Source organism: Camelus dromedarius, chromosome 19 (genome assembly GCF_036321535.1).
Source record: "Camelus dromedarius isolate mCamDro1 chromosome 19, mCamDro1.pat, whole genome shotgun sequence".
In the NCBI taxonomy this organism is placed as follows: Eukaryota; Metazoa; Chordata; class Mammalia; order Artiodactyla; family Camelidae; genus Camelus; species Camelus dromedarius.
In genome coordinates, this window is record NC_087454.1 from 32,765,283 (window position 1) to 32,785,920 (window position 20,638).

The following is a 20,638-nucleotide window of genomic DNA, read 5'->3' on the forward strand; positions in this document are numbered from 1 at the left end:
ACATATATAATTATCTTCCTTTTCATATTCTTTTTCATTGTAGGCTATTATAAGGTATTGAATATAGTTCCCTGTGCTACACAGTATGACCTTGTGGTTTATCTATTTTATATATAGTAGTTAGTATCTGAAAATCTCAAACTCCCAATTTAGCCCTCCCTACCCCCTTCCCCTCCAGTAACCGTAAGTTTATTTTCTATGTCTGTGAGTCTGTTTCTACTTTATAAGTAAGTTCATTTGTGTCTTTTTTTTTTTTAAGTTCCACATGTAAAGGATAACATATGGTATTTTTCTTTCTCTTTCTGACTTACTTCACTTAGTATGACAATCTCCAGGTCCATCCATGTTGCTGCAAATGGCATTATTTTATTCCTTTTTATGGCTGAGTATTATTCCAGTGTATTATATATACACACACACTATATACATATACATACACACACACACACACACATATATATACACACCACATCTTCTTTATCCAGTCATCTGTCAATGGACATTTAGGTTGCGTCCATGTCTTGGCTATTGTAAATAGTGCTGCTATGAACATTGGGGTGCATGCGTCTTTTCAAATTAGAGTTTTCTCTGGATATATGCTCCAGATTGAGATTGCTGGCTCATATGGTAAATCTATTTTTAGTTTTTTAAGGCATCTCCATACAGTTTTCCATAATGGCTGTACCAAACTACATTCCCACCAACAGTGTAAGAGGATTCCCTTTTCTCCACACTCTCTCCAGTACTTATTGGTTTGTGGACTTTTTAATGATGGCCATTTTGACTAGTGTGAGATGATACCTCATTCTAGTTTTGATTTGAATTTCTCTGATAGTTAGTGATGTTGAGCATGTTTCATGTGCCTATTGGCTATTTGTGTGTCTTCATTGGAGAAATGTTTGTTAGGTCTTCTGCCCATTTTTTAAAATTGGATTTTTTTTTTGTTATTGAGTTATATGAGCTGTTTGTATATTCTGGAAGTTAAGCCCTTGTCATTTGCATAGTTTGTAAATATTTTCTCCCATTCTGTACGTTGTCTTTTTGTTTTCTTTGTTGTGCAAAAGCTCCTAGGTTTAATTAGGTCCCATTTGTTTATTTTTGCTTTTATTTCAGTTGCCTTGGTAGACTGAGATAGGAAAACATTGGTACAATTTTTGTCAGAGAATGTTTTGCCTGTTTTCTTCTAGGAGGTTTATAGTGTCTTGTCCCATGTTTACGTCTTTAAGCCATTTTGTGTTTATTTTTGTGTATGGTGTAAGAGAGTGTTCCAACTCCACTGATTTACATGCAACCATCCAACTCTCCCAGCACCACTTGCTGGAGAGGCTATCTTTTCTCCATTGTATATTCTTGCCTCCTTTGTCAAAGATTAATTGATCTTAGGTGTATGGATTTATTTTGGGGCTCTTGACTCTGATCCACTGATCCATATGTCTGTTTTTGTGCCAGTACCAGGCTGTTTTGGTTACTGTAGCTCTGTAGTATTGTCTGAAGCCTGGGAGGGTTATTCTTCCAACTTCATTCTTTTTCTTCAGTAATGCTTTGGTGATTCTGGGTCTTTTGTCACTCCATATAAATTTTAGGATTATTTGTTCTAGTTCTGTATAAAATGATCTGGGTAACTTGAGAAGGATCGCATTAAATCTGTAGATTGCTTTGGGTAGTTTGGACATTTAAAAATATTAATTCTTCCACTTCAAGAGCATGGGATATCTTTACATTTCTTTAAATCATCTTAAATTTCCTTAATCAATATTGTATAGTTTTTGGAGATCATATTCTTGATGGGGACTATAGGACAGGTTAGAAAAAAATTATTATAATAACAATTTAAGAGGCTATAGAGGATTTATGTGATATACTGCTTAAAACAGTATCCAAATAAGATTGAATATGATCTCTGACTCCAGAAAGACTATCTGTGTTATGTGATAAGGAAGTTGGAAGGGGCTGATGATTTCAAAGTAGATATACTATGGCGCAAAGTTAAATTTGTTTCTCAATTTTCTTGCTCAGTCTGTCTCTGTGTGGATAGTAGAATCAGAGATTCAGTAAAGGAATACCCAACTCAGAGTTAAGTCTACTAAACCATTTCATAATTTGCTTTTAAACCCTGACTTTTCCTGGGAGCTGTTCAATTAGTACCAACAGGGTATAGTACTCATTGCACATTCGAAAAAAAAATGCATTACTTTAAAAATCATAAAAACTATTTTGCTTGCATAATTTGTTTTTATTCAATTAAAAATAGCTTAAGAACCAGCAGTAGAGCACAGAAAAGAAATCAATTTTTTTTGAATTCAGGATATGATTATCTTCATGACATTAATTTTTCTACTGATTGGATAAGAATAATTTCTAGTTACTGAAAATTCTGTGTAGAAATAAATGAAATAAAGGGCAGTTTGTGTAGGTCGGTCTAAAGACCTGGACAAGTAATTGCCTGATTTGTTTCTTTACTTTAGGGCGTGTGTGGTCTGAGTCTGATTCTTGTCCCACTTGTTGTGGATGCCCTTCAGCATGGAAGCCTTGTCACTTTTTGGACCACAATCATTAATTATTGACTGTGCATAACAGTTTGTCCTATTTTTGCAAAAAATATAAAATTTTGTGAATCCTTCTAACTTTTCTCATGTGCTAGTGAGTCTGGAGGGATTTCACAGGTGTTTTGGGTCTATCCAAGTTTGATATGTCCTCTCCAAATGACTACTGGTGTTAACTTTTGTAGATTATTTTGTTTCTGTTGGGATAGCGATAAGGAGAATACACACACCTGTAATTGTAAGGAAGTTGCATTTCTGAGGCATAAATGTTGGGTCAAACTATGAAATTGACATTACACCATTTAGTTCTAGTTCCAGCCTTGGGTATATAAAGTAAATCACACAAAAAAGAAAGAAAGGAGGTATAAATTGCATTTCCTTGTTTAGCATAACTGCATTTTCAGATTTGGGTAATATTGTGGTTCTGCAAAGTCATGTTGCAAGTACTTAAACAGAGTGGTTGACTCAGGAAGGAAAAGCGTTCTTTAGTTAGTTCCACTTGAATTCTACTGCTGAAATATAGACATTCTCCCTACCTAAGAAATGGGATGAAATCACACCAGCAATAATGACTTTACACGTATGTAGTCCAGTCATTATAGTTAGAGGATATGTATGTATGAAGGGCTTAGAATTCAAGCTAAGAAGCAATTGCTTATATTATTATAAGTTACTGCAAGGATAGCTCCCAAAACACCACTGGGTGCCTCCAAGGTACTCACAACTCAGAGCCGTATCATTCATGTTCGCCAGATATTTTCACGTTCTTTCCACCGACCTCTTTGCTCTGTCTTGGCAGTATCCCAGAATATCTGATGACGTTTGAGTCACTTTCTCAATTTGACCTCTCTCCCCAAGTGGGATAAGTGTGGATTTTGTTCGGAATATTTTATGCAAAACACGAGTTCTAGATTACATTCCTTTAAGCTATTTCTGTCTTGTTGGCAAGATCTGCTGCCAAGTCTTACTTTGAGATTTGAAATTCTCAGCCCTCTTAAAGCTCTAACCATGCCTTTATCAGCACCAGTGTTCCTTCCTGCCCAGGGACCTCAATCACAGCATTCTCAGGATCACGGGAGGCTATTCTTAGGGGACTTTTTCTGCCTTGGCCATTTGAGCACTCTTCCAAAAAAAAAAAAAATTAAGTAGCAATAGTGTATGTCAATTTTTAGGAAATTATTCTAATTTATCTGGAGAACTTCGCCATCTCTTCTAAGAAGACCTACACTTTTTCTCCAATTATCAGTTTTAGGCCAGTTCTACTAAGAGTGCTTTCTCCATTCGTTTGCTTTGTTAAAAGCATAATTTGAGGAAAGAATACAATGTTTTCTTATATAAGTCCCATATATTTGTTAAAAAATACATTGTTTCTGTAAATACTTCATCTTTCCAAGGGAACTCTGACCTTGTGAAAATGTTCTTAACCCTGAGTGGTAGAACAGAGAAAGTATTCTACTATTAATGGTATAAGTGCTTACATATTTAGAACTTTCTGCCAAACACTGTGGTGAGTGCCTTAGAAATATTGTCTCTTATGGTCTTCACACACACACACACACACACACACACACAGCATAGTATCATTTCCATTTTGTAAACAAGAAATTAAGGGTGCATACATCTACCCTCTGATAAAATCTGTAGACTCTATATTATTTATTTTCAACTTCTTGTGACTTTCCATAATGAGTTTTCATTGGTTATATATGGAGTCAGCTTTCTGTTTTTCTCTAGTCATTGATCATACTGTATGCTAGTCAGCTTGCTTTCTTTTCTGTAGTATACACTATGTGAAGTGGAATATTCAGTTTCTTTTGAAAGAAACTTCCTGATTGTGAGAATGAAGTTCCTGTTCTGTGGCACCGGGGACATTGTTACATTTCTGCTCTCCTTGTGCAACTTGCATTTTACCATTAGTTTAGAATATCACGTGAGCTATATTTTCAATTTGTAAAATACAACATCATCAAAAAACCCTTCTATGTACTAAATACTGTGCTAAGCCCTGGAGTAGAGCCTTTGAGTAAGATGGGGTCTCTGATCTTTAATGAGGAAGAGATGGATACATAAACAAACAAACAAAGTCCCAATAATCTTAAAGAGTCAAGCAAGAAATTTGCATAAAGAACAGGGAACTAAAAGCCACAAAGGTGCGGTTCCTTTGTCTGGATGTGTGGATTGGGCAAGGGAAAGTTAAAGTAAGACTTCTTCCAGGGGTAATATCTGAGCCTATCCAGTTAAGTCCATTTTTTTCTCAACTGTAGATGATTTTTCCTAAGTGAAAGGAGGGTCAACGCACCAATTTAAACTACATAAGAGAGCACACAATGAAAATGAAGCCTCTTTCTACTTTATTTTTACTGTCTGCATGAGCAACCGAATCACAGCTTAAACAACCAGCAAAAACACACAAGCAAAACCAAAACAAACCAAGCTTTAGAATGTACATGTATCTTCTGAACGATCAGTTTTTTCCTACAGGCATGAACTTTGGACCCACCTTCTTTTTATCTAAATAACTATGGTAAGGCAAAGAGTAACTGAATATATTTCACTATATTTTATTCTATTTGTACTTCTTTAAGTTCTCAGACACTGTAGTTTGGGGGAAATTTGCTTTCATATATACAAAGTAAGAGTCAAATTGCTAACAAATTTGTATCGGAGAGCCAAAGTTCTGATGTTTTTTCCGTTTTTCAGCTTAGACCCCTATGTTAGGTGTTTATTAGCTTTTGGCCATTTCCCTCTATTTGTCAAGAGACCTAGGTGAAAATTTCAAACAGTAGTTTCAAGTATACCATTTAGGGTTTCAGAGCCGTAACATTTGGGAACTGGTAGGAACCGCAGATAACATAAGGATAATATATCACTTTTCAGATACAGGCGCTCAGAGAAGTGAAATGGTTTGCCTCAGTTAAAACATCAAGATATTGTCACGACTTGTCAGTAGAACTAACTTCTGTTTCCTCTTAAAGGGATCTTTATTCTGTACCAGTGGTTCTCAGAAAAGTTGAAACAGAAACACTGGAGAGTTCTTAAAAGATTGCTGGGTTCGACCCCGGGTTTGTGATTCAGCAGGTCTGGTGCATGGCTCAGCAAACTGCATTTCTAACAAGTTCCTGGGTGTTGCTGCTGCTGGCCTGGGAGGAACACGTTGAGAACTTTGTTTTACAGCCTGCGTCTTGAGGTTTTTAGTCTGTTTGGTGTAAGTATTCTTAATCCGAAGATTCTGAGAATTTATAACTAGGCATTTCTCACTGGGCAAATCTATGCTGCCTTTTTCTCCCTAGTAAGACATAATCATCTCTCTTCTGTGCACCTACAGTCTTCATTTGCTCATGGCTTGTTCTACGACCTGAAGATTTTCTGAGCAATTACTTGTTTATCTAATTTAAAGCCAGTTAATGTATGCAAGCTTCTTAAAATACGGAATACTAAAATACTTTTCATCCTATCACCTTCATTTTATTGATCAAAATTTTTCTCCATCACCGTCCATGCTTGCTTATTCATCTCTGTCTGACCAGTCAACAAAGTCTGCAAATTTTTCTGTCTCCTAGATTATTTCTGATCTCCTCCTGACCTCTTCCCATTGTCTCCATCTTCCCTTCCTGACCCCCTTCAGTCCCTGAGTTCATGGGGCCGGCCACAAGTATAGTCCATTCACCTGCAATGATTATACTTTTTTCTTTTCTCTTGTTTCACAGACTCAAACTGACAAAAATCATGCTTCTTCCAAAGACATCAGAATGCCTAAATAATTCCAAGTTTTTCTGAATATATAAGAAAACCCATATTAAATGCTTCAAGCAAATGTAACTGCTTCCTTTAAAAAACAGCTTTTAATCTTTTTAGGTCATTTTTGCTTTCCTAAAAATGTAATTTTCTATTTGACCACTATAAATAACATTTAACTTATGCCCGTTGCTTTCCAAAAGAATTATGTATGTTTTCAGAGGAAAAAACACCTCTAACAATTATAGAATTTAGGATTTTTGACAGAAATAATCTCCATCAACTACCTGTTCTGCTCACCTCTGGACAATGTTAGGATCCTCAGAGAGAATGAAGAATGATCACGATACAGGACGGTGGCCCATCTTGGGGAGGCTGAAGGGCAGCACGTTCTCTTTAAGCTCTCTTATCTTCCTTTTGTGGTGAAGATAGCCAGGAACCACGGGAACACATTTTAATGCAAGAGTGGAGCCTTTATGAAAGTTAAAATTGATTTGTGTGTGTGCGTGTGTGTGTGTGTGCATTGAAATACCTACGCATTCATAGGCCATATTTGGGTAGAGATTTGTTTCCAAACAAGATTTGTGTTCAGATGGTGGAGGTTGCAGCTTCTGAAACATTTTATGAGCTTTAATTCTTCAGAGTCTTCAGGGGGGCTTCTATATGATTCTGAAAAGCTAGAGAAAACTGAGGGCATCCAAAGAGAAAAATCAAAGACTTAACTTCATAATCTCCTCAACTCTGGCCTTAGTGGGGAAGCCTTCTGCAGGATTGGGTACCTAATTTTGGGAAGCAGAGGTTCAGTGCAAGATAAAAGTGGTGGGCCCCATGTTCAAAGTTTTTAAGAATTACAAGATGGTAGAGCCTTAGAGCAAACGCAATGTTCTTCTGAAAGTGAGGTGCTGGGTGGTGCTGGCTTTTATGTAATTGGTTTTGTAGGCAGTGGGTCAAATCTACTCTCTCAGTTTGCCTGTCTGTGCCTCAGTATAGCCTCATGGAAACCTGGAAGAAACGCCTGAAAGCTATTGCTGCCATAAATTCAAATTGCTTTAGAAGAACCGGTGAAAATCCATCACCATTATTTGCTAGTACTCCATGAACCCTAATATAACCATATTTCCCCTTTTCCTTCCCTTCCATTTAGATTTAGCTTTAAGTATATTTTGTTATTCTAAGACAAAATAATGAATGTTTATCAGAACTAGAAACAAAACCAACAACAACCGAAAAAACAAAGTAAAAACAAAAACGAACCCAGTGGTTTACATTCCTACTGAAAAAAAATTTTTTTGGCCTATAGTTTTAATCAAGGAAAAATTACTATGAATATTTGGACGTATAGTGATTTATTTCCATAAGAGAAAGTTTTCCATATTTCCATCAGAGAAAACATCTGGGGCAATCATGGGATTCCAGCTCAGTTCAATGTACTATATTATTGACTGCATTCCCTTTGCAGCCATTACATTCCTGTCACTTATTAATTTTGTAGCTGGAAGTCTGTACCTCTAAATCCCCTTCACCTCTTTTATCAGTCTCTCAAACCCCTCCCTTCCGTCAACCACTGGTTTGTTCTCTGTATCTATGAGTCTGTTTCTGCTTTGTTTTGTTTGTTCATTTGTTTTATTTCTTAGATTCCACATATGACTAAAATCATACAACATTTGGCTTTCTCTGTCTGACTTATTTCACTTAGTATAAAACACCTTCTAGGTTCATCCATGTTGTTGCAAATGGCAAGATTTCATTCTTTGTTACGGCTGAGGAGTATTCCATTATATATGTATGTGTGTATCTATCTATCTATCTATCTATCTATCTATCTATCTATCTATTTATCTATCTATCTATCTATCTATCATCTATCTATCTATCTATCTATCTATCTATCTATCTATCTATCTATCTATCTATCTAAATGTCTATCTATCCATCCATCCATCCTGTATATCTGTCTATCTATATCTGTATGTCACATCTTCTTTATCCAGTCATCTATTGATGGACACTTGGGTTCCGTCAGTATCTTGCCTATTGTAAATAATGCTGCAATGATTATAGTGGGGGATATATATATATATATATCTTCAAATTACTCCTCTTCATTTTCTTGGCATAAATACTCAGAAGTGGAATTGTTGGGTCATATGGTAGTTCTATTTTCAGTTTTTTGAGGCACCTCCAATACTGTTTTCCATAGTGGCTACACCAGTTTACATTCCCACCAGCAATAAACAAGGATCCCTTTTCTCCACATCTTCATCAATACTTGTTTCTCGTCTTTCTGATAATTGTTGTTCTGACAGGTGTCAGGTGGTATCTTGCTGTGGTTTCAATTTGCATGTATCTCTTTTTATAATTTTTGCTGGCTTATTTTCAACCCTCATGTAATTGCCTTAACTTCTGTTAACTCCTTTCATTTTTCTCCCCCCGTGAAGCTGGTTCTCTGTTATTCTTTACTTTTGGGTAACTCATGTATAAAAGCATGACCTCCCTGGATCTTCCTCATACAGTAAAACTTTAATAGTTTCCTCTTTTTGATGTTGTCATAAATCAACCTTTTTATTATTCTTCCTCTTAGTAATGGTTTTAATCGGTCCTATGATCGCTCGGCCAGAGAGTACACTGTCCTTGTTCCTTATAAGCTAGAGATGATCATATTACTAAGTTCAGGACAAAGGGATGTAAGCAAAATTGATACATGTGGTTTCACTTCTTTTCCTTAAAGACATGATGCTCGCTCTGGATTCCTCTTTCCCTGTCCAGTTAAATGGAAAATACTAACAGCTGAATTGGTCTTCCCACTCCTAGAGATGGAAGCCAAGTGCAGAAGACAGCGGAACCTGAGTCCTTGGGTGAGCTCAAGGACAGATGGCTACTTACCCATAATGACTGGGGAAGGTCGCAGGAGAAGCAAATGAATTCCCATGTTGACACTGTGGGCTGGAGACTTCTTTGTTGTGAGGGTTGTCCTGCATATTGTAGGATTTTTTTTTTTTTTTTGTAGCATCCTTGGTTGCAGGATGCCCACAGCACTGCCACCTGTCCCGGCTGCGACAAACAAAAATGTCTCATTCTTTGGCAAATGTCCCCTATGGGGAGAAACTGTCCCCTGTTTAGAACCCCTAGTCTATAGACCAACTGGGTTAGAAATTGTTACCTGGAAGTGGGACCCTGCCTTAATAAAACCCATAAAATACAGCATTCATGTAGGGGTCAGGGAGGGGAAGTGAGGAAAGCAACGTGAAGGGCTGGCAGTAGGGGTCCTTTTTCTGCTGGGGCGTTCGGCAAAACTGCTGCCTGTGGTACCGAGGAGACAGAACACATTCCTGCAGAGCAAGTGTAGCGACAGTGTAGGGAAAGTGATTAGAAAGAGGCAGAATGTCACTATGCATTTGGTGGTTACATGTGGTTTTAAGCAAAAAATGAGCACAGCCAGGAAATCCGGCAATCTGCCTGATGCCTGCATCCTGAATTGGCTAACAGACCAGGCAAGGTGAGGGAGGCCAGGAAGCCCTGAGAGCAGAGCTGAGAAAGCCAGCTGCCTCAGCACCGCAGAGAGCTGGAGGGAGGCTCTCTCTCACGGTTTTGCTCAAAGGCCCTCCGTTCGGACTTTTCAGATGAAGAAATGAGAAGGCCACAGACAAAGAGACATGATTACAGATGTTGTCTTCCCGCCCCTGCCTGCATTTGCTTTTCTTTTCTTTTTTGCTTTAGTGTCAACAACTTTTATTATCATTTACGTATTTCTTAGAAAAGGGAATGTAGCGGTCTGGTCAGGGTTAGATTAAAAATTGCACTTTTACAAAAAAAAAAAAAAAAAGAGAGAAGGGTGTATAGCTCATCGGTAGGGTGTGTGGTTAGCACGCATGAGGTTGAGGTCCTGAGTTCAATCCCCAGTATCCCTGTTAAAAAGAAAGAGACAAATAAATAGATAAATAAATAAGCCAAATTACCTCCCCCCTCAAAAAAATGCGGGTTTGCCCACATTCCTCCATCTACATCTGGGGCAGGCACCCCCCACCCCCGCCGCCTGCCCCGCCCGGGCCGGACTTCCGGTGCAGCAGCTGCGCTTTTCTGACGCCCCTTCGCAGACACAGCCCTGGGCACACTCGGCCCCGCCCCCAGGGCAGCAGGACCAGCAGCGCTTCTCGCGGGAGGTGCATCTGGAGACTTTGCAGGAGCAACCGGTAGAGCAGGAGGAGCCGAGGTGAGGCCGCGGGTCCAGGGAGAGTGGAGATTTACTTGCCTGGTGGGAGGCATGTTGGAGCCCAGGAGCCGGCGGCGTGCTCAGTTTATACTCAGAGGAGGCCGTTCATCACTCTTTAAAGGAGGGAGAGGAAAGTGCACCCGGCAAAGTCACCAGTTAATTAAAAGCAAGAGTCAAAAGATGGAATAACTGAAAAATTGTGCTCTACACTGGAATTTGACACAACATTGTAAAATGACTATCACTCAATAAAAAAAATGTAAAAAAACAGAGTCAAAGGATGGAGAACTATAGCTAGAAGAGATCTTGGGGTGAAATTCTTTCACATGGAATTTAATAGACTGGAAATCTTGATTCTTGAAAAATCACTAGTCTGGACTTCAGAGGCTTTTAATCGTGTGATATATAAAGAGATCCTTGGTTTCTTAATCTGCACCAGCAAGGGGGGAGCTGGGGAGGCTACACCATAGCCTAATGTGGCCCAGCTCTCCAATGCCTGCTTCAGAAGAGGGCACGGAAGGTCAGGAAACCAGAGACTTTCCCAGATGGCCAAGCGTGGGCCAAAAAAGGACAACGAGTAAGAAACTTCCTCTCAAAGAAGAAAATCAGAATCTAACCAAGGAAATTCTTCTACCATCAGGTCAATGAGTTCTCAAAATCTTAATCCAGCATGATTTATTTTACAATAGTAATGAACCAATGAATTTTTGAGGTGAGGATTTTTATTGGAGTTATTCTATTTCTTTTCCACCATAGTATATTGGGTGTGTCTGGAGAGGGGTTTTGGAGGCATGAGAAAAATAAATGACTATTTTTTTTTCTTTTTTGGCTCACTGGACTGTTGGACTCCCCACTGGATCACATAGAAGAAATTGCGCATCACCCAGAGATACTCAGTTTTGAGTGGGATGCAGTCATGGAACAAGACATTCAGTTGTACCTCTTGGAGAAGCCATGTTTTCTCTATACAGGAAGAAGGACACACAGATAACTTGTACACGGATAGTTGGGCGGCCAGAGTGCCAGGCTGTCAGAAACCATGACTCCCCCCCCCCCCCCCCAGTATTTACCCACCACTGACTTCCTCTTAGTAATAGAATCTATTGATTTTTAGTTGAATACAAGGTATCCAGCTAGAGAGAATACATTTCCAAGTCTCCTTTGGCGGAAAGGATTTATCATACAACTTATAGCCAGCAGAACAAGTGAAAAAAATTCCTGAACCTTTTGGGTCCTCTATTTAAAAGGAATACATCGCCTTGTACTAACTTCCCCTTTGGGCTGTCTATCATATAATAAAAACTCCGACAGACACTGCAGACACATGGACCCCCACCCCCGCCTTATTGAGAGTAACTGTGTTTCACAAGTTTGGTTGCTTAGATGACTTCATGGAGAAGAGGACGCCTATTTGCCCTAGACTTTTATGCAAAGAGTAATATGCTCCAGTCTTGTTTCAACTGCTGGAATTTTGTTTTTTCTCGTTTAACTGGAATTTTGGTTTTTCTTGTGTAAGTCTGTGCCTTAACTCCCACATCCTGCCTAGGATGACCGTGGCATTATTAATATCGTCCTTAGAAATATGCTAAAGTTTCAGGTGTATTAAGAATAAAATTTTCAACTATATTATTCGGGATGCTGCACACACAGAATGGATCTGGGGCTATGAGACATAGGCTGTCACAGCTGGCATGAATTACTCATTTTCACTCTTTATTAACAGCATTGCCCTAGACCAGCTCTTCGTCTACAGAATTTGGCAAAATCTTCTCCAATAAGAGCTTTCATCTCTTTTACATTTCTTAGTATTTTATTATTTTATTATATAATATGGAAGAGTTTTTATATGTCTATTTTTCCCATGAGTAAACTATGTATATGTTTTTTAATTTATCTCAAAAACCCACTTTTAAGATTTAACAGTTACATTATCTATTTATTAAATATCTGCTTTAAAAATAAAGCAATTACTTTGTTTGAAACCTGGATTTAATTTGTGGCTCCCTTTCTAACAGACACATGTGTGTATTCTTGTATATCCACACCCACAGAAATAATTTCTTCCATGAATTTCATTTCTTTCCTTTTTTTTTTTCACTTCCCAGGCTTAATAAGTATCTTTTATTTCTCTTCTTTCTTAACTTACTAAAATTTTCCTCTTTGCAGAGCTTTCATGGTACCTGTGAGTTCTTAAATGTAGTTATCTTTCTCAGCGTACTTGGGCACTTTCATTGTGTAATAATGCGTCAGTTTCTACCCCACCCTTTCGCAACAATTTTGTTTTGCCTTGTTTCCATGTTTCAAGTAGTGAAACAATAATAAAGCTGGTGTAAAATTAAAAGAGAGAGAGAGAGAATCAGCTTATTCAACTCATTTTAATAGGCAACTCACTTTCTACCATCACATTACAATGGTGAAGTTCAAATGAGATCATGACGAGAACAGGCAAATGTATGACCCCAGGACTAAAATGAACTGCATTGCTATGCTGATGCTCCGAGTTCCTGGTGGCCCATCCCTTGGTCATTGCCCAGGTCTTGATTTAGGGGTAGATTTTAACAAAGATCAAGTTGAGATGTGGAAGCACTAAGTTGACTCAAAGTCTGTGGACCTCTGTTCTCTAACACTAGGAAGGGGCACTTGGTCAGCTACAGGCTGCTGAGGGCCTCCACTCCGGGAAGGACTTTGCCTTCCAGCAGCTCTAGACTGGCACCTCCCCCAGTGCTCACGTGACTGACTTTATCTTCCGTGTTCCATTTGGCACAGCAAGTAGCCGTGTCTCCACCTCCTATGATGGTGACACAGCCCTTGGAAGTGGCTTTCACAATTTCATCCATGAGGGCTTTGGTTCCCTTAGCAAAAGCATCCCATTCAAATACCCCTAAAGGTCCGTTCCACACAATCAGCTTGGCTTGGGCCACAACCTGAGCATACTTCTTGTTGGTCTCAGGACCGCAGTCCAAAGCCATCCAGCCGGCAGGTATACCTGATGCCACCGTGGCTTGGCCAACCTTAGCATTCTCCTCAAACTTGTCGGCAGTGATAAAGTCAACAGGAAAGGTAATGTTCACACTGTTCTTCTCAGCTTTGGCCATGATATCTTTGACAATCTTGGCTCCCTCTTCATCGAATAGGGAAGCACCGATCTCCATGTTGTTAAGTACCTTCAGGAAGGTGTAAGCCATTCCGCCACCAATAATCATCTCATTGACCTTGTCCAGCATGTTTCTGATGAGTTGGATCTTGTCTGCCACTTTGGCGCCACCAAGTATAGCCAGAAAGGGTCTCTCTGGGTTTTCCAAGGCTTTGGCAAAGTAATCCAGCTCCTTTTTCATCAGGAATCCAGAAGCCTTCTGGGGCAAATTCACTCCCACCATGGAACTGTGGGCTCGGTGGGCCGTGCCAAAAGCGTCGTTGACATACACATCCCCTAGCTTGGAGAGTGAGGTCCGGAAGGTTTCTATTTTATCTGGCTCTGCTTTAAGCTTATTTCCAGAAGGGTCTTGGCCCTTCCCTTCTTCTTCCACATGAAAGCGCAGGTTCTCCAGCAGGATGACTGAGCCAGTTGCTGGGCTGGCACAAGCTTTCTCCACTTCCGGGCCTACACAGTCCTTCAGGAACAGAACGTCCCTGCCCAGCAAGGATTTGAGCTCAGCAGCAACGGGCTCCAAGGAGTACTTGTCAGGCATCGCAACACCATCAGGTCTACCTAAATGACTCATAAGAACTACTGACCTGGCTCCATTATCCAGGCAGTATTTGATGCTTGGGAGGGAAGCCTTGATTCTTTGGTTGTTTGTAATCTGGTTCTTCTTCATGGGCACGTTGAAGTCTACTCTCATGATGACTCGTTTCCCTTTAACATCCAGTTTGTCCAACGTTAACTTCCTAGAAAGAGACATCTTGGCAATATGAAGACAGGCTAATGCATAGAGACCGATGTTGAGGAGAGCCGCTTTACTGCTGCTGGGATGCTGTGTGGGTGGTGGTTTTAACGCCCTTCCCTTTGGCCCCCCCCCCTTTCCCCCCAGCACCGAGTCTCCCAACGCCGCAGCGTCGGACTGGGGAAAGGAAACCGGGCTCTGCGATTGGTCAATGGGCCTGCCAATCTGGATTCGGAGCGTGTTGCGTGGTGCAGATTCTAACAGCCCGCTTTGAAGGTGAGCCCAGGGGTAACTGGCGGCGTGGGGTGGCAGTTGAAGAGGTGAAGAAATCCTGGAATAAGAACAATCCTGAGGTCTAATCCTCCTGCTGGTTCTTCTCCACATCTCTTTGATCACTTGCTTTTATTCTCAAAAAACAAAAACAAACAAAAAAGCATACCCCCCTCACCCATGGCAAATCCTAATTATATTGAGCTATAAAAACCATGGTGCATTGCCAAATAAAAGAAAAAATTGGAAATAATGGGTCTATGAAACCTTGTTTATTCAAGACAACGTAGTATGCTTCTGTGTTTTTTGTTTTTTCCTCGTCTGGACAGATGTTTCTGTCAGGAGCATGGCTTGTGTTAGCCTTTGCTTTAGGTATATAGTCTAGGGTAGGGTTTTCATTACCCTGCTTCTTCCATTCTCAGACTACCATGTTTGGTGGCTTCTTTAGAAGAATCCAATGAGATCAGAGCCAGGAGAGTATCGTATCAGTAAGGCACTCAAGGTAATGGAGATGTTTCTTTCAGACTAGGATGTTTTTTATCTTTCTCTCTGTTTCACTACCTGTGTAACTTTTAAATTTAGCTCAAAGGAGGCATGGTTTTGTGAAGATGAAAATATCTGTTTGAATAGAAAATGACTGAGGGATTTTATTTTTGGACAAAGAATATATGGCTGAACAATTCGTTATTAGGCCAGTTTCTGTAAGTTGAATGAACTAAATAGGCAGCCTGAAGGCTTGGGCAAAAATGTATCAGAGGATGGTTGTAATAATACAAAAAACAGGCAATAACAAGTGTTGACTAGGATTTGGAGAAATCGGGACCCTCACATATTGTTGGCACGGTCACTTTAGAAAACAGTCTGATATTTCCTCAAAATACTAAACATGGAGTTACCGTCACACCCAGGAATTCCACTCCTAGAGATTTTTTTTTTTTTTTTTACAGTGACATCTCTGCATTCTTATAATGGCTAAGTTCCAAAATACTGACAATAACAAATGCTGTCAAAGATGTATAGCAATAGAAAGTCTCATTTGTTGCTTTTGAGAATGAAGGATGCTGCAGCTGCTTGGAACCCAGTCTGGCAGTTTCTTGTAAATGTAAACATAGGTATATGACATGAGCTACAAATGTTACTCCCAAGTGTTTATCCAAGTCCACAGAAGACTTGCATTCCTTCAGAATTCTGTATGCAGGTGTTTAGAGGAACTTCATTCACCATTGCCCCCAAAAGATTTTCTTCAACTGATGACATCCATACAACTGTGGTTACATCCATCCAATGGAATGCCCCAAAGTAAAGAGAAATAAGATATTTGCCAACATAAAGTCATGAATGCAACTTGAATCAATTTTGCTAACTTAAAGAAGCCAGGCACAAATGTTTGTAGAGACAGTATAATTCCATTCATACGGCTTTTGAGAAAAGGTGAAACTAAAAGTTTGGAAAACATATCAGTGGTTGTCAAATGTTAGGGGAAAGTGGAGGTGATCAACTGTTATGGGTGTGCAAAGGGAGATTTTTAGTATATCACTTTCGTATTATGGCACTGGACTGATGAATGTAAGATTTTGTGCACTTGTCAAAATCTGTGGAATTGTGTATCATAGAAGCTACACTTTAATAAATGGAAATTAAAAAATGAACCAGGATGCTGAGGAATCTCAGGATGGAATGCAGACTCTGACAGATGTCTATATTATATTACAATATATGATGATAGATTGTATATTATAATATATGACATCACTGATTATATGACATGTTACAATATATGACATCACTGAAGATGACTGGGGGGAAAAGATGACTAAAGTAACTTTGGAAAAGAGATTTCCATTTGGCAAGGCCAAAGATTAAAAAAAACACACCCCAAAAGAACTATACCTAAATGTCTTAAATGTAGATAAATATGTACATAAATGTCACTTTGGAGCACCAGGCATGAGGTCTATTTCTGGAGTAGTCAAAAGGGAGAGAAAGAAACAGTAATAAGTGAAGACTGAACCAATCATTTTCTTAAGCTGATTAGGGAAAGTCAAGTTTTGCTAATGATGCGTATTCATTCCACTATAAATGAATAGCAGAAAATGCGTACCAAGAAATGGATAGATTTTATTAATACTTAGACACATTTTATTTTTTCATCATTTAACTTCTTTTAAACCAGCATGGTTCTGCCATTGATAGCATGTCATAGATTTGTTTTTTCTCATTAGTGGCTTATACAACAGTGTATCTTGGATGAGATATAATTCAGTGGGCTGATGACATTCACTCACTCCAAGGTTACCATGCTTCAATAGACTGTACCTTGAAATACTTGAATTTTGCATGTTTTATTTGTGGTCGATGTTAGGGCACAGCAGGGGGTTTACATTTTAGAGGCAAGAATCGAGGTTCATAGTTGTTTGTCTGGGAGAGGATTCTAGCCAGTGTGTGTAGGGGACACACAAGGGGGGACCTCGCTGCCACCTCCCTCCTTATATCTTATGTGATGCTTCTCATCTCTAATCCCCAAAACTTACTTTCTAAATTTCTCTCTACAACGAAACTTGACTCTGCCTGTCAAATCCACTGCACCATGGCAGCATTTACTTTTGGAAAGGTTTCTGTAATTACGCAACCTGCATTCCTTGGTCTACATACATTTGGAAAATTACTTTCTTCATATAAACAGAAAACTCAAAAGAAGCAACATACGAATGACAAGTGATCATTTAACCTCTAAATAATTAAATCATTTCTCTTCCTTCTTATGCTTAACACATGTCTTAATTGAATTGTTTTTACAAGACTCCTGGTACTATTTTAAACACTTGCTAGAACATCAGGCACATTTCAGATACTCTTTGCTTTTTTTTTTTTTTTTGGTACAATTTAACTGCTTTGAAACCAGGATCTGGCATTGAGGACATTTCATAGTATTTATGTTTTCCTTTTTTATTTTTAGTGGCATATACAATACAACTGATGACATATTTTACTAGATGAAGTCTACTAAAACACTAACATTTACTCCTAAGTCATCATGCTTTATCAGCCAATATATTGAAAAACCTGACTTCTCATTATAATATCATCAGAAGAAGTTGACAGTGAAGAACAGAACTTTTTTTTTTTTTTTTAACGTTTTTTAGGGGTGAGTGTGATGTTCAGTAGTCGTGGTTATGGGAGAAAAGTCTAAACAGCGTGTGACGGGGACCCAGAAGGGGAGGTATCCCTGCCACATTCACCACTTTTACTCAAGTCTCTGCATGCCTAGGTCAACCTGAAATGTGTGTTTTATTGTAGAAAATACTTACCTGTGTTTACATAGGTGTGTAGACGATGCTATCCTGCTGTTTTTCCTGCCCAGAAGATTTTTCAGACTTTTTTTGTGCAGATATCCATTCCCTAACTGCTTCTCCAGAAAGTCTTCTCCCCTGACCCCGATCCTTTCCTTTCTTTTTTTTAAACCACTTTATTGAGGTATGATTGACATCCAAAAAACTGTACATATTTGATGTACACAACTTGATGAGTTGGGAGATGAGTATACACTCGTGTGACCATCACCACAGTCTATGCTGTAAGCATGGCCATGGTCTCCAAAGTTCCCTACCACCCTCTTTATGATTATTTTGTATGTGATTAGAACACAATGTATCTATCTATCCTCTTAGTGAATTTTTAAGTCTGCAGCACGGTGTTGTTAGCTACTGGCACGATGGTGTACAGTACGTCTCTAGGACTTCTTTGTGTAACTGACCCTTTGTTCCCATTGACTAGTATCTCCCCTTTGCCCTCCTCACCCAGCTCCTGGCAACTGCCATCTGCTCATAAATCTAGCAAATCTTTCAATCACTGCTCAACTGGGTGTATTTCCCATAGTAGTAATAACTCAATGGGGGGAAGAGCTCAATACAGGTTAGTAAATTTTGGAGACATTAAAAAAAGCCTTTGAAGTAAGTCACAAGATATGGATGTAACCTACTGTTTACTAAGAAGTCATTTAAATTTTTTTGTTCAGTTTAGTTTCATTTAACTTTTTCTGTTGACAATATACAGGAAATACACATTTCACTATGAAATGTACAGTGTTCTGTATGTTGAGGTGACAAAACCTATACTAAAATAAGTTAATTTAATCACTTGTTTTATAACCCCAATAGATTACTATCTCAGTAAATAGTATGCTTACTTTTTATGAAGTAATTAATCTCCCTTTCAAAACTATTACACATTTCTAAAATTTTTTTGCATTCTAAATATTTTTAATGAGCACTTGGGATTGTTCTTAAAGATAAAGAAGGGATACTTATGTGCTTATAATATGTTAGTCATTGTAGAACTAGTTTCCAAAAGCTAAAAAATTATGCAATACATTGCAGTTATATGAGCAATGCATACCTGTTAATCTCCTACTTCATCTGCCTACTTTTCTGTTGACTTCCCTGTTTATCTGTCCTTTCCTATAACTTTCTCCTGTTTTACAAATACTAGGCACAATTTAGTTGGCACAATTTTTGTTTTTAAAATACGGACTGTTGTTTGGTTAGTAAATGCAAAGGACAGCAAGTAAACATATGGCCAACATTAAATGGCTAAATTGCCCATGTCTCAAAGAGATATTCTTATAGGACTTTTGCACACAAATGACCAATCTTGTTATCAGTTATTGATTGAAGGCAGCCCTGCATAGAACAAACCTATGGTGTAAAGACTTAGATGGGAACTTCAATTTTATTAAAATGGGGGAACTAAGAATCATTAAAATAAACAAGATAAAACATTTCCAACTCAAACAAATCCTAGGAGAAGATTGGTGTCTCGCTGAGGTTAAGAGGTGTTTTATTTTCCTCAAAGGGACTAAATTGTAGTCACCTTATAAAACAAGAAAATCGTGTTATAAAAAGACATTTGCTTCAAAGTTGTATTTCAGAAGTGACCTCTACAATTAAAATTTTAACCAAATGCTGTGTAGAAGCTAGAGGGTTCAAACTCATGTAACAGACTTATTTTTCTAAAGATACCTTTACAATATTTAAAAAGTTTTGCTTTAAGAGTATTTTTATTGTAAGATGAAGTAAGGAATTGTTTAATCAAAAGTGGAAAACACCACCACAAGCCTGCATAATTGTCTTGCAATACTCAGGAGTCCCATTTTTCTGCTTGAGTTTTTATTTTTGGCAGAGCTCACAGCTTTTCATAGCAAACAGCAGAAGGTGATCGATGGCAGCCAATCACTGAGTGTTCCTAAAACAAACTTTTTCATCATTCCACAGCTGACATTTCACCACAGTTGTGATGGAGCCAACAACAGCCTCGATAATGAAAACCATGTTATATAATTTTATAATGTTTTATCATTAAACAATTATATTCAACATCTTCAAAAGTTTTGCACGATATATACCATATGGTTTCATGTATCACAACAAAGTGAAATTAGTCCAGTCTCATTACTTGGAATGTAAATATTACTTCATTGGAAGTGATTTCATATAGTCATTATAATTTCTATGTACATTTGAGAAACAGAAATAAAGAAAACATTGTATGTATTTAACTTACAAATCTTTAGTTGACTACAAACAAAACATAATTTAAAATATATGTGATGTGTTACATAAATGCAGTGTACACAAAGCTACAGCAACCAAAATAATACGGCTCTGTCACCTAAACAGACACGTAGATCAGTGGAACAGGATAGAAAGCCCAGAAATGAACCCACACACTTATGATCAATTAATCTATGGCAAAGGAGGCAAGAATATACAATGGAGAAAAAGACTGTCTCTTCAATAAGTGATGCTGGGAAAACTGGACAGCTATGTGAAAAAGAATGAAATGAGAACATTCTCTAACACCATATACAAAAATAAACTTAAAATGGATTAAAGACCTAAATGTAAGACTGGGAACCATAAAACTCCTAGAAGAGAACACAAGCAGAACACTCCATGACATGTCATGACAGTACTTTTCCTGGATCTGTCACCTAAGGC

At 38.5% G+C, this 20,638-nt stretch overlaps 1 protein-coding gene and 1 long non-coding RNA gene across 2 annotated transcripts in view; one reads left to right on the plus strand and one right to left on the minus strand.

Moving 5' to 3' along the window:
• LOC116147618 (uncharacterized) overlaps nt 1-20,638 on the plus strand; it is a 333,894-nt gene that overhangs the window by 126,090 nt on the left and 187,166 nt on the right. The window contains exon 5 of the long non-coding RNA XR_010376916.1: nt 14,520-14,648. This is a non-coding gene — a long non-coding RNA (uncharacterized LOC116147618). The remainder of the gene's footprint in view (nt 1-14,519; nt 14,649-20,638) is intronic.
• PGK2 (phosphoglycerate kinase 2) lies at nt 12,845-14,500 on the minus strand. The gene has a single exon (XM_010988940.3). The coding sequence runs from the start codon at nt 14,388-14,390 to the stop codon at nt 13,137-13,139; it is 1,254 nt and encodes a 417-aa protein (XP_010987242.1). The 5' UTR covers nt 14,391-14,500; the 3' UTR covers nt 12,845-13,136.

Excerpts from the sequence above, each read along its gene's own strand:
- PGK2 (XM_010988940.3), bottom strand. The coding sequence starts at position 14,390 with ATGTCTCTTTCTAGGAAGTTAACGTTGGACAAACTGGATGTTAAAGGG.